Here is a 14,628-nt window from a genome sequence, read left to right as displayed (position 1 = left end):
AAGAAAAGCTGAGGGCCCAGTTGAGACTGATGACTGATAAAGATTCTTTGCTCAGCCAGACTTTTATTTTTTTAAATTAATTTATTATTATTATTATTATATTTTTTACATTCTAAGATGTTATAGAGCAGTTGGGGGGAGGCGGAGAGAGGAAAGGAGAGGAGTATAGGGTGGGAAGAGGAGGAAGGAGGGGGGCGTGTAGGGGGGCCTCATTCTGGGAGGGGAGCCCAGGGGTCTTCCGGTGGCAGTAGCTCAGTCATGGCCTAACAAGTTTTTTGTTTTTATTTTTGTTCTTGTTTTGGCAGGAGGCAAGGTTAGGCATTAAACCTGGGACCTTGTGTTATCCACACCATGCTCTAACCAACTCAGCTAACCAGCCAGCCCCCATTCAGCCAGACTTTAGTCAGGCTTCTGAACCTTCTCCTAGGCTCATGTGTGCACTTCCTTGCAAAATCCAGTTTTGGCAAACAATGATGCCAAGGCAGTTTATCAAGAACCCCTCACCCTTGATACTGATCACCCTCGATATCTGATCAAACTTTTCACTCTCCACCCTTTGTATCTGATCACCCTGGCCTGTCTTCAGCAGGAATCCTGTTAGGTTGGTTCAGCCAGAATTCCTCCCAGACTTGATGTGTTCTCTTAGCAAATTTCCATCCACTGACTCCCTGATCCTTGCCTAACTCCCACTTATCCTTGGTGTATCAAGAATGGATCCCAGTTCTGAACTGAGGTCTCTCTTCCTCTACTGCAGTAGTACTGAAAAAAAAATTGTCTTCACCACTTTAACTTCTGTCTTGTTCTGGTTTTCTTTGACATGACCCCAAATTTGTCATAAGGCCAATCTGTGTATGATTTAGTGTGTCCAACTGCACTTAGCAGCTGGCACACAGGGGTGTTACTGGACAACAGGGGCCCATCCCTCAGAGAGTACAATCAAGACCAGGGCAGGAGGAGAAGACTTTATTACTTGCAAGTAAGGAGAACACTAGGGAGAACTCCCAAAGCAGTGTCTCCCTGAACAAAGGAAAGGGAACATGTTACATAGCCTGAGTCCCCACCTAACTTCCATCCAAGTTCTCTTTGAGGTTCTCTTGTGTAAATGAAGGATACGAACTTGTTCAATTTGGATTGGGTGACTATGGGACATAGTTCATTGGTCAGTTCTGAAGCCAAATTTGCATTTGGGCCTGGGAAGGGATGTGACCTTTGGACAACAATGAGACCTCAGGAAGTTGTCACATGGGCTAAAACTTGAGCCCTTGGCTAGTACAGGTTATAGTCAATAGGTGGCGAGTTGAGACTTTCTGTCATGGCTGACTCAGGACATAAAACAGGGGCAGGGGCAGGTAGGTGTGGAGATGCTGACTCCTCCTTGGGCAGAGATTCACCAAAGTTTATCTCTGGGGGCTGTATTTTAGTTTTAGCTGAAACATTTTGAGGGCAGTCTAGGATTCCACGGTTCATGACTTCCTGCCACGTCCTGTAAGATCGGAAACTCAGAACAAAGGCTTATGACTGGTTCACTTTTTGTTTTTGACCTTTTTAGTGGCAGTGAGCACCTGGGCGTTTAGGAGACTCTGTACCCTCGGTTATTTGGGCAGTGGTGGTGGGGTTGGCTGGGGGTGTGAAGATAACAGATGAGTATGGAAGTGAGGAAAAGGACGCAATGGGAGATGAAGTGACTCAATATAGAGGCTGTATGCTGGGGAGAGAAAAGACTGGAAGCAGGAGAAAAGGTGAAAAGAGAGGCTGATGGTTTGCATGAAGTCAAACAGTAATTATAGCAGATGTGGTTGGGTAGTGAGAGAACATAGAGGACAGTGAGGAATTAGAGAGAGGGAGTTAGATTGTAAGACGAGGAACTATTAAAAGAACAGTAGAGTCCAAGGTGAAAGAGTGACTAAAACACATTTCCTTCACTATCATTTAGAAGGCAAGTCCTCTTCATTTCCTTTCTCAAAACTGTTAGCTTTGTTTAAAACTTATATCATTATGTACCCACTCTATCTTTTTCCGTAATTGTAAAGATTAAGTTACAGATTAACCTTAAGACCCCGTTAGGAGTTACATGCAAGATGCAAGATGCTCCTGGAACTGACCATCTTGCGACCACTGTAAAAATACCAGAAATCATCAAAGTGAGATACTGATGTCAATTGAGGAGCTGCTTGTCTTTGAAAGCCCTTCTCTAACTTATCTTAGGCAGCTAGCTTGACTCCCACGTGCGCACAAAGCTTCAAGATGACCATTACGACAATCCTCTTGGGGTGGCAGTAGAGAGCAACACCACCATTTTGGACCTACAGAGCAGGCCCGACAACCAAAGCCCTAATTGAGCATGTGCCCATGCTGCAACCAGGAACAACAGAATGGACAACTTCCAGAGGTACAGAATGATGACACTGGCCTGCACCCCTTGCCCTATAAAGGATACTGAACAGCTCCCCTTGGGGAGCTAGCTTTCCTATAGCTATCTCCCTTATTCATAAGCTCTCTTCTCTTTACCTTTTTTTTAAGATGACCAGTAAGGGTATCTTAACCCTTGGCTTGGTGTTGTCAGCACCACACTCAACCAGTGAGCTAACCGGCCATCCCTATATAGGATCGGAACCCGTGGCCTTGGTGTTATCAGCAATGCACTCTCCTGAGTGAACCACGGGCTGGCCCTTCTCTTCTCTTTAATTAAAGCTTTGCTTGCTTTACTACTGGATGCATTGTTTATTTCTATGTCTTCAAGACTCAAGAAATTGGTCCAGTAACAGTGATAACTTGGTACTTACAATGGGCATCTGAAACAGGGGGCAGTCTTGTGGGACTAAGCCCTTAACCTGTGGGGTATGCATTATTTCCAGGTAGCTAGTGCATAACTGAATTGTAGGACACCCAGTTGGTGTCTGGAGAGTTGAAGAATCACTTAATGTGAGGGAAAACCCCACACATTTGGTGTCGGAAGTGTTGTGTGAGTAGACAAAAGTTTTTTTTCACTTTAGTGTTAGGGTTCTCCAGAGAAATAAAACCAATAGGATATGGGGATATATAATATAAAGAATTGCTCACATGATTATGGAGGCTAAGGAATCCCACTATCTACCATCTGTGAGCTGGAGACCCAGGGAAGCTGGTGGTGTAGTTCCAAGGCCTGAGAGCATTGGAGCCAATGACAAGTAGATTCTAGTCCAAGTCTGAAGGCCTGAGGACCAGGAAGACAATATCCCAGTTCACTAGTCAGGCAGAGAGCAAATTCAACTATGCTCTGCCTTTTTGTTCTATTCAGGCCCTCAACAGATTGGATGATGCACACCCACACTGGAGAGGGCCATCTGCTCTACTTAGTCCACCAATCCAAATGCTAATCTCTTCCAGAAACACCCTCACAGACACATCCAGAAATAACATTTAACCAGATATCTGGGTATGGCAGTTAAGGTAACACATAAAATTAACCATTGCAAGCAGGAACCTCCTGAAGCCTACTGGCTACTTCTCTTATCTCTTATGATAGCAGAATTCTGCTGTGTCATTTCACTTAATCTGTTAGACTAAGCACTCTAATTAGAGAGGTTCTGTGTGTGTGTATATATATATATTTAAATCACTGTATTCTTATGGTCCATGACAGGGACTGACATAATAACTTTGCTGAATGAAGGGATAAAAACCCCAGACAAAGATATCAGTGTTGAGAGGACCATCAAACTGGCCCAAAGAGTTGGAGTGGGCTGGGGTGTGTGTGGGTGCTGACAAATTGCTGGTGATAGATAGGGCCTCCATAGGAGAGCAGTGGATTCAGAAGGAGTTAATTTTGGTTTCTGAGTAGGATGGGTGGGGACTGAATCATCAGCATGGAAAATGAGGGTGGGGTTTAGTAGTGAGAGTTTTTGGAAGGAGAAAGAGGAATGAGAATTTGAAACTATCTTCCTGTTATTTTAGGCATTAAAGATCAGCTCATTTAATCCTTACCACTACCCCAAATAAGGAAAAATCAAGTCACTGTCCAAGGTCATACACTAGTAAGATCATAAAATGAAGACTTTACCCAAACACAGATGAGTCCTCTCCAGAATTCACAATCCTGAAATGCCTGAGAATACATCTGTGCCTCTGGCAAAATTCTCTCTTACAAGTTTTCCTTTTTACTCTTTTGATCTCCTGATCATTCTGAATGCCAGTCATTTGCAGTTAATAGCAAACTTTGTTAAAAAAAAAAAAAACCCCACAGAAACTTGTGCATTCATTCTTCCATTCATTCAACCATTCAAAACATTAATCAGCTGGGCACTGTGCTAGGTGATGGGGATTGAGCTATAAGCAAGATAGACAGGATGTTTGTCTTTTTATAGTACGCTTTGTATTTATATTGCTCCTTTTACTACCAGCTTTGAGAATCTTAATCAAGCCTAAAACATCCTGCCTTCAAGATTCCTATGAGATATCCTAATTATTTACCCAAGATCTGCATTCCAGTCTCCTGCTAGGGAAGTTTATTTACGTCTTACTGGATAAATACCAATGTTTTGAGTAAAAACATCTGAAGGACATCTGAAGCCAAAAATCTCCTGAGAAGTCTCTGTTTTTAATTTCTTGGTGAGCACATGGATCTCAATAAGGAGACATTTAGCATTGTTTGCTCAGGATGAGGTCTGAGAGTATATCTTGACCTGTTGCTGTGGTCTAAATGTGTTCCTCCCAAATCCATATGTTGAAATGCCAACCTCCAAGGTGATGGCATTAGGAAGTAGGGCCTTTGGGAGGTGATTAGGTCATGAGGGCTCTGCTTCATGATTGGGATTAGTGACCCTATAAAAGAGACCCCAGAGAGCTAGTGAACCATGGGTCCACCATGTGAAGGTACAGCGAGAAGATGGCCATCTGTGAAGAAGCAGGCCCTCACCAGACCCCAAATCTGTGAACCTTGATCTTGAACTTCCCAGCCTCTAGAACTGTGAGAAATAAATTTCTGTTGTTTATAAGCCACTCACTCTGTGGCATTTTATTGTAGTAGAGCAAATGGACTGAGATACCTGTTTTCCCCAAGGATACTACTACCACTTAAATCTAAAGGGTAAGTATGGGGAACCGCTAGAATAAAGCTGCATTCTAGTACTGTTGGAGTGAGCAAGACTGAAGCCATGTTGTGATCTAAAACTGCTTGGGCTATAGGAAGATTTTAAAAGGACACAGTTTTTCTCTTAGCATGTATTTCTCTGTGTTTCCTCTTTTCCCTTGGTTATTTGATTTTGAACCTTGATTAAAGGGCAAGATGACATTATTTACATCAATGTAAAATTGTTTTTCAGTCAGTCTGGAGCTGCAGATTTGCTATAAGACATACACTATTCAGACCCTGAAAAACCAAGGAAGACAACAATAAAGCTATGCTGATTCCACCCCAAATCAGGACTTTGAGATAAAATCAAGGATGGGAGCAGGAACCAGCTGGAGCCCTGGTGAGACCTTGCACCTGGCTCCTTGCACGGAGCCCACACAGCTCACATCCCCCTCCCTCCTGTTTTTCACTTCGCACATTCTGTTCCCTCAACCCCTCTTTAAAAACTCCTCAGCAAACCTGAGTCCTGGAGATGGTTTTAGTCTGGCCATTCTCCTTCAGGTTTACCAGAGATATGGGTTAGCCCAACATCTGAGGTTAGTCCTCAGGTCATTGGTAGTCCTGAATAAAAGCTGACTTTCATTTTAATCAACATTTTACTTTTGAGTTGTTAGTTTTTATTTGGGGACAGGCAGCAGGACCTGTGTTTGATAACATGATTTTGCTAGCCTCAGTCAGGAGCTGAGTGCCTGGTGGTATCAGTATCACTGATGGGATGTAGGGGTGATGGTGGGAACAGACTTGACATAGTCTGCAGAGAAATGCAGCCTCACCTCCACTTCTCATCCTGGGACTTTCAGGCACAGACAAGATGAGGCCAGGAAGGTGGCTTGAGTTAACTTCCAGGTGATGCTTTTGGAGTTCTTAGCATGAAATGATGGGAAGCAGGGGGCCTGCATATGGAGAGGTGTGTAGAGGGTGGGGGCATAGGCTAGCTGTTATGTTGATAGGGGCCATTGAGGGAAGAATGAAAGGGCAGCAGGGAATGCACCAGGAAGCATCAGGCTGGACCCCAAAAGTTGGGCCTGCCAGTGCTCAGAGACTGAGCTGGTGATAGGATAGGTCCTGCTGCAGTGGGACAATGGGTCCAGAGGAGGCTAATTTTGCTTTTAATGTGAGGGTGGGGGCTGAATCATCAGAATAGATCTGAGAATGATAGAGTTTTTGGAAGGAGGAAGGGCCATGGGGGAATGAAACCAATCTTTCTACAACTTGTTAGGCATTTTCACAAATTAGTTCTTTTAAATCCTAACCACCACGTGAGATAAGGAAACTGAGGATCAGACAAATCACATGATTTGCTCAAGTCACATGCCTGGCATGCAGGCAGAGTGGGGATTTGAACCCAGTTCTCTCTGACTTCAAAAGGTGTGCTCTTTCTAGCTTTTGTCTGGGAGGCAGGGCTGGTCCTCCTTTCCCTTTGCATCCATCACCTCCCTTATTCCTCAACTATTCTCTATTGTTTTCTCTGCCTCTTGCAATTTACTTTCCTGTCTTCTTTCCTTCTTCTTTAACCATAATCAGCAATAAATATATTCATTAATTAAAACTGATTTAAAAAGTAGACTAGTTGAAAATTTTATATTTTTCTACAAACCAAGACTCCAACTCTCCTAAAATTTAAGAAAAAGTTGTTTCAAACTTACTTACACAAAGCCTATAATTAATTTTTCTATCTTTATGGGTCAGAATAATCGAGAAAAACAGTAGGGCAATGAATATATGATAAAAATATTAGAGCTGAGAGATGTAAAAACTGCAACACAAAGAAGCTCAGTGACTTGTTTAGAGTAAATTGGATAGTTCCTGAATGATCTAAATAATTGAGGGAAAGAGTGAAATAGGGAAAGTCCTGAGTTTACAGATAAATTAAGTTTCAAAAGTGTGTTTAGGGGGCTGGCTGGTTAGCTCAGTTGGTTAGAGTGTGGTGCTGGTAACACCAAGGTCCAGAGTTTGATCTGGCCAGCCACCAAAACAAAACACACAAAAAGTATGTTTGTAAATTAGTTGTCTGACATTTGGTACAGTTCTGCACTAAAAAGAAAATCGATGTGACCTAATCATCTAAAAAAATTAGCTGAAATCCATTATTTATATCCAAGAATAATACAACAAACCAAAATTATTATGCAATACTTATAACCAATACAACACAAAGACAATACACTGAGTAAGAAGGACTTTAATTTTGAATGCATAGGAAGAGAAAGTTTAATTAGGATGAAAGAATTAACTGGAAAATCTGGCGGAGATTCTGAAGATGACCTTTGAACATTGATTAGGGACTTTGGGGGATACATGACAGACACTTGGTTTTAAGAGATAGTAAAGATTTCTTAAGTGCTCATCATTTATACCAGCCAGTAGGTAAAAAAATCAGTTGTTCAAAATCCATTAATTAAATACACCCTCCAAAGCAGAATCTTTATGTGGCAGTCTCTCTTTATGTACCTTCCACTCCAGCCATCTTAGAAAGTTCGATTCACACATTCACAAAAAGGCAGTTTCCTACTTTTGGTTTGCAGTTTACTTAACCAGACCACCCTTTCTCCTCTTTATTGCCTGATAAAATATCTTCCCTCAAAGCCAAATTCAAATGCCATATCAATACATTTTTTAATCCCTTTACAGAATATTAGTTGTTCCTCCTCTGAAACCATTCACATTTTGATTACATTTTGTGCATTTCTTTCATGATCTACAGTCTGTCTCTTGTTTTAGTGTTTGTATACAGCTTTATCTATGATATTAGGATGCAAATTTTTTTTTTTTGTGGCAGCTGGCCAATGTGGGGATCTGAACCAACCAACTGATCAATTGACCAGCTGCAAACTCTTATGTATGCCTTTTCCACAGGTATTCGGTAGATAATTGTTACATGAAGGTGATTCAAAAAGTTCATGGAAAGATTTGTATTATCTTTTAATTCTACTTTTCCACAAACTTTTTGAAGTACTCATGCAATTAAATTGTATCAATTCAGGTTTCTGCTCGTCTTCCCAGAAATGCAGTGTTTCTCCTCGTTCCCATTCCCTAGCACTGCTTTAAAAAAAAAAAATTTTTTTTTTGGTTGCTTTATTTTCTTTATAGCACACATCACACTGGACATATTAGATATTTGCTTATTGTCTGTTTCCTCTACCAGAATGCATGACCTATGAGGGCAGGAACTTCGTTTACTGCGTTATCCCCAGCACCTAGTACCGTGCCTGGTCCAGAGTAGGAGTTGAATAAATCGTTGTGACTGGAAATGAAAGAAATACTAATGGGGTTTATCATGACTCTGGGCCTAATTATTCATCTGTTCTGTCACTAGCTGCAGGACGTAGAGCAAGTCGTTAACCCATGATGGACATTTTCTAATAAAATCGATGTGTTAAATACAGGCTCTCTGAGGTCTTGTCTAATTCCATCAGTAGAAAGTGAGAGAAGCAAAACGGAGTTCAACTGCATGTGGCGAGAAAAAGAACTCTCTAGGCCAGATTAAAGGAGCTGCTATGGGTGAAGGGCGGAGAAAAAGCGGAAAAGCATGACCGAGAAAAAGGTAAGAGAAGAAAGCACTGCTTTCATATACCTGGGCCTGTAAAGAATGCGTGTGTTGGGAATGACGAAGCGGGGAGCCTGAGATCATGTAGAGACGCTGGGCTGGTGGAGAGGAGGGTCCCAGGGAAGAGGAAAAGCCACCTGATTGGGGGGGGGGAGTGGCAAGCTCCACATGCTTTGCAAATTTGCCTCCCTTTCCAGAGAACAACCACTCTGCTGTGACTTTGTCAGGGCCTGATTAAGCACGTGGCCCACATGTCAGAAAGTAAATGGGAAGTTCTATACAAAACCATGTTCAATCTTTACTAATTTGTTCTTCCTCATCCTCCTCTCTCGGCCTGAATCTCCACAGCATTTTGCACTTCTTATCCTAGAATGCTTGTCCAGAACACTGAGTCTACTGTCGCAAGCTTCTGTCCTCTTGCCTTACCTGGTCTCCCACGCCCTGGCCCCTCCCCTCCCCCACACCAGTAAGTCTAAGAAGGGGACTTTCTACTTTTGCTTTTCCAGAATCCTAACACAGTACTCTGTAGACCCTCCCTCCCGCCTCCTCCCCTATATACTCATATGTTTTATGTTGAACTAATTTGGGGCATGGCTCAAATTAAGTCATATTATAGTTCTAGGCTGGTTTTGAAGACAGAAGCTGATTCCAGGAAGAGGCTTTGAAATATCCCACATATGCTACGAAAGGGCTATAAATTTGAGAGGGCCCATCACTGACATTTTTTTTTTTTTAAACAAACTTAAAGAAAAACGACTTGACGAGTGGCCCTCAAAGCTTCACTCTTTTTCTATGCCATGGTCAAAAATGCGCTGTCCTTAGCCGCAATGACTTTGTGCCCTTCCAAAAAGATGCCCGCGCACCGCTGTGTCGGAGCCCCGGAGTGCCACGCAGCGGACGGCGGCTCCAGCCCCCCCCCCCAAACCCTGTGTGCTGGCCAGTTCCGCATGCTATTCCCGTTGCACGAGGGCAGGACAGTCCCCAGAGCCCTCGGGGGAGCGGCGTCCCCTCCAGCTTGGCACGGAGCCTCGGCCGGGCCCCACCGACGCCCGCAGGAGCCACGGGGGCAGCCTCGCCCACCACGGATGAGCCGCACCCCACGCATGCGCGCTGAAGCCGCGGCAGGGGCGGGCCGGGCCGGGGCGGGGAGCGTCGGGGCGGGGCCGCGGGCGTTTCCGTTGCTTGGAGCGGGCTGAGCGCAGCTGTCCTGATCCTTCCCGCCCGCATCCCTGCCCAGCCCTGCGCGCCGCCGCCCCGCCATCCACCGCTTTGCAGGAGGTTCGGGGCACTTGGGTCCCCCTGTCTGAGTGAGTGGCCGCCTAGCCCAGGGAGGGGGGCTTCCTCCGGGCAGGGGAGCGGGGTCGCCTGGCACCGGGGTCGCGGGGACGCTTGGCCATGAGTCGTCCCCGGAGCTGGGAGAGGGCGCGTCGGCCCTGTCTAGGGCTTCTCCGCAGACCTGCGCCCTGGGAAGGGCCAGAGCTGCGAGCGGCTCGCTGAGCCAGCGGTCTCCCTTTTGTCTTCGCAGCCCTGCATCGCCTTCTCCTGCCCTGACCGACGAGTCGCCATGGCACAGGTAAGGCCGTGCGCCCCGGGGCCGCGCACAGATTGACGCGCCACTTCGTAAGCTGCGACGACGGAGTTCTAGAATGTGTGTGAAAGCCAAAAAAGTTCAGGAGCGAACTGAATCTGCCTTCGGGAAATCTCTTAACGCCTTTCTGGTTTCGCCTTTCCCCCCCCCGCGCCCTTGTCCGTGTCCCCGCTTCTTCCCGGGGAGAGTTCACCGGAACCTGCAGCGACTCCTCGAAGCTCGGAGCGCAGGCGGCCGCTGCTGACGTGGCCGGGTTTTTGTGCGCTCCCTTTTCATAGTGCCTTCCCCCAAATCCAAAGAATCGTTAAAATTAGATCCAGAGCAGGAACAGCTCATGCTGGTCATGTGAGGCTAACTCGTATGCTTTCCCTTGACTTCCTTTATTTTTTTCTCAAAGTTTCCTGTATTTTAATACTGTCGGGCATTGGCTTTTCCCAGTAGAGCTTCACTGGAGCTTTTTCTAGTTGCTCAGCCCAGTTTTACTAAAAGGAACTGCTGGTTGTCGGCACGGATTTTTTTTTTTTTTTTTTTCTTTTCATGCAGAGATTCAACAGCGGAGCTGTCTTCTTAAGTAATGAACTGGTGGAACGAGTTCTAAAGTGAATGTCTTGGGACTGTTTCAGAAGTTGATTACCAAATACTGTATGAGCTTTCTTTGCTGTTATTAATACTTATCAAAAATGTAGGAAAGAGAAAATAGTTTATATAGCAGTCTTTAAAAGTTGATCTTGTAGAATCTTTTGTGAATAAGATATAAATGCTGAAAAACCCCACCCCAGAACTAATTTCACAGATCTTATCAATCTAACTGGCTTGTCAGAACCCAGATAATTAAACAAGTGTTTTAAGTGCTCAAAAAATGCCCTCTCTCATTTGTAGTTCACTTTTTATCAGATTGACTTATCAAAATTGAATAACGTTTCATGGTCCTTTCCACGAGAAAGTGGTAGGATTAAGATGAGTTCGTAACTTTATTAAGTTTATACAGTGCTCCTGTTTTTACTTCCTCTTTTGCACTTAACTGTTACAATAAACCAATTCTCATGTTACTTCGAGTGGAAAGTTTGGGTTAGGTTCTTCCCCATAGAAAGGATACTTTTATGTGGAATCAACCTTCTTCCTTGAGGGATATTTTTCCTATCTTGATATGCTGGTGTGGGATGATGTACATGATGATTTAGCAAGCATCAAAGAATAATTCTCTTTATCCTTGCTCATTTGGCTGTTTCTCAATCTCTTTTGTAAGTCTCCCGGTGATGTCTGAAGTTTTTCAATCAATTCCTTTTCATTATGTAGACTCTTTACCTCAAATAGCATAAATGAACACATTTTCCAGTTGTGCACATTAATTTTAATGATTTCAAAGAATGATAATAGTGTAAAGGTCCTTACATATGTAAAACCTGGGAGAGTGGTGGTTTGCATTATAAAATTATGTACGTGGTCTCTATCACTATACAGCACCAGGACTGTTTCTATCAAAACCACAACTTTTAGTCATGATAAAAGTTACAGGCCGGCCCATGGCTCACTCAGGAGAGTGTGGTGCTGATAATACCAAGGCCACGGGTTCGGATCCCATATAGGGGTGGCCGGTTAGCTCACTGGGTGAGCGTGGTGCTGACAACACCAAGTCAAGGGTTAAGATCCCCTTACCGGTCATCTTTAAAAAAAAAAAAATTTACAAGTAATGTTGGAAATATTAAGATGGAGTTTTGTTATCCTTACATTTACATTTGATGGTGTGCAGAATGCTCATATTCTAGAATTGCACTTTTACTGTCTAAAATTTGCTTTGGACCCTGGTGTAATAGTAGGGCAGCTGGAGTAGCTTCCGTGTTAGTTTTTGCAGTTTCTATGGTATAGTACCTTTTGTTGACCTGTGGATATGGGAACCAGAGATCTCCACTTTGTGGCCATCTGGAAGGTAATGGAATCAGATGCTTGAGTCTTAGAGGTGCACATTTTGGCAATTTAAAATGTAATTTAAATATTAATATCTCTTATTTATTGAAAAATTAAAATGTAGTTTCCTACCACTGTAATTCTTCATGTTTTTTTTTTTTTTAAAGATGACTGGTAAGGGGATCTTAACCCTGGACTTGGTGTTGTCAGCACTACACTCACCCAGTGAGCTAACTGGCCATCCCTATATGGGATCCGAACCCGTAGCCTTGGTGTTATCAGCACCACACTCTCCCGAGTGAGCCACGGGCCAGTCCATTCTTCATGTTTAAAAACTGTCTTCCATACTAACAGTTTTGTCTCTTTATTTGTGTTATCCTGCCTGTAACAGTCTGCAAAAAATTCAGAAACCAGTTACTGTATATGCAGATCATGGGCATGACCATCTTCTTAAGAATTTAACTAGAAAGTATTGATTGATCTTTGTGTATATTTGTATTATATTTGTTTACATTAGAAATGCACATTTATATCAGTATAATATTTTTTCAGTTAAATTTTATATTAATCATGTCAGCATGGGGGAACAAAACTATGGCAAAAGATGGTACTGGGAACTGCCTAAAAATGAATTTATATTATCATGTGGGGTGAATGCATTCGCAGCTGGAGGCATTTGTGGGGCAACCACTACTTGATTTGCCCTTCTCTTTCTGATCCTAGTCCTAGTCCATTAGCATCAAAGTATGTGGGATTCTGCCAACTGACTGTTATGATGGAGAGTAGTAGTCTGATAGGTTTCCCAGTCTTTCTCAAAGAGATGGCACTGGTTGATAATTTCTTCTATGACATAGAAGAAAAATATAAATTACAAACATACCTGTATGTAAACAGTTCCTGGACAATACTTACTCTTTTATGGGTTTGAAGCCATTCATTTGAATGAGTTTATATTTACATACTTTGAAACCATAAGGTCCATGTTATTTTAGTGTAAACTTTGCTAAATAAGTAATAAATTATGATTATTTGATCAATAACATTTTCTGTGTTAAATTGAGATACAAGCTAGTTCAAATTACTTACTAAGAATGGCCAAAGAGCTGTTAAAAGTTGCCCGAATTATCTATATATAGTAAAATAGTTTTGAATCCTTTTATCTTTTTCTTTTTATGATTAACTTCTGATTATATAAATATGAATTTTTCACAAGGTCTTAGTGTCATTTCCTCAATTAGAGTTACCATATTTGGGGTTGGATTTCTTAAATTGAGTTCTGAGCTATTCCTCTTTCATTGCTTGATTTGCTCATGCAGGTTTTTCATCCCACTGTTTAGCTAACTGACTTATTTCATAGATACTCTATTTGAGTAATTAAAAGTACATGAGCTTATATTCTTTGGTTTGGCAAGAATTGGTTGTATTTCATAGATGAGTGATCCATTTAGTACATTTTAAATCAATTTAAAACTTTATCTTTTATTTTTAAGATAATCAAACTTTAGAAATTAGATTTTGGGCAGTCTGAACTTAGTTTTATCTATAATGTTGTTTATAGAGAGTTAATATATTCAGGGCAGTAGAAATGGCATGAATGCAAAACTAGACTACCTAATTGTTTACTGGAAACTTCTTGAACATCAGAGTTATCTCCATGATATATATTTAAACTGTACAAAATTTGATTAGAAAGTTTTTAGGTTGGTTTGAAGTTACTGTGCTAAAACAACTTACAGAGTCCCGTGCAGAGCAAGCAGGATCAAGATAAGTAAATAAATTTGAGATGAGGCTCATTCCAGAGGAGCTGACAGATATTGATTGCGTCTTTTCATGCCATTCACTTTTAAGGTCTAATCTCTCTGTAGCTGATGACTTACTCTTGGGATCTTAGATCAGGGTTATCTGTTTATCCATGATTTGTGCTGTTCTGAGTTAGTCTCTGTCAGTTCTTGATTCTTTTGACTCTCGTCTTCACTTTGGATGCTTGGAAAGAACTAGACCCAAAACTGCTTGGCTGCTTTGCAAGCCACTGAGCAATTCACTGGCATTCAGCCAACCCTGATTCCCTTATCTGGTATCCAGTGCCCTTTGGAAGACCTACACAGGTGACCAAGCTAGTTAGAGGTGGGAGATGGGCTGTCTGAAGTTTTCTTCTTTTAACAACTTAGAAGTTCAAAATGGTAGAAACGTAACAGTATTTTTACATCATAGATCCATTTCTGAAATAAATTTTATCCACATAACCTTTGTACTATTCTAAAATTTCAACAAATGCATTAGTTGGGTTTTTTTGTTGTTGTTAGTTAGTGCTCCTAAGACCTTTGCTTTGGTTTTTGGACCCAGCCTTTTAATCTAGTAGTTCACATAATGTTTCAATTGAGCAGTTAATTAATTGGGAGGAATATATATTCCAGTTGGCTTCATTTCTTTGGACACTATATCCTAACTGTTCTCTTTATTTTCCATTTGTGTATGCAT

At 42.3% G+C, this 14,628-nt stretch overlaps 1 protein-coding gene across 1 annotated transcript in view; it reads left to right on the top strand.

Annotated features, from left to right (window-relative positions):
* The first annotated feature begins 9,838 nt into the window (after positions 1–9,838).
* The window catches only part of ANXA5 (annexin A5), a 37,550-nt gene continuing 32,760 nt past the window's right edge, over positions 9,839–14,628 (top strand). The window contains exons 1-2 of the mRNA XM_063108227.1: positions 9,839–9,964; positions 10,183–10,230. Coding sequence (XP_062964297.1) covers positions 10,222–10,230 — 9 coding nt within the window. The 5' untranslated portion in view covers positions 9,839–9,964; positions 10,183–10,221. The remainder of the gene's footprint in view (positions 9,965–10,182; positions 10,231–14,628) is intronic.

Source organism: Cynocephalus volans, chromosome 9 (assembly GCF_027409185.1).
Source record: "Cynocephalus volans isolate mCynVol1 chromosome 9, mCynVol1.pri, whole genome shotgun sequence".
In the NCBI taxonomy this organism is placed as follows: domain Eukaryota; kingdom Metazoa; phylum Chordata; class Mammalia; order Dermoptera; family Cynocephalidae; genus Cynocephalus; species Cynocephalus volans.
Note: the sequence above shows the minus strand (reverse complement) of the source record. Positions and strands in the feature narration are given on the sequence as shown.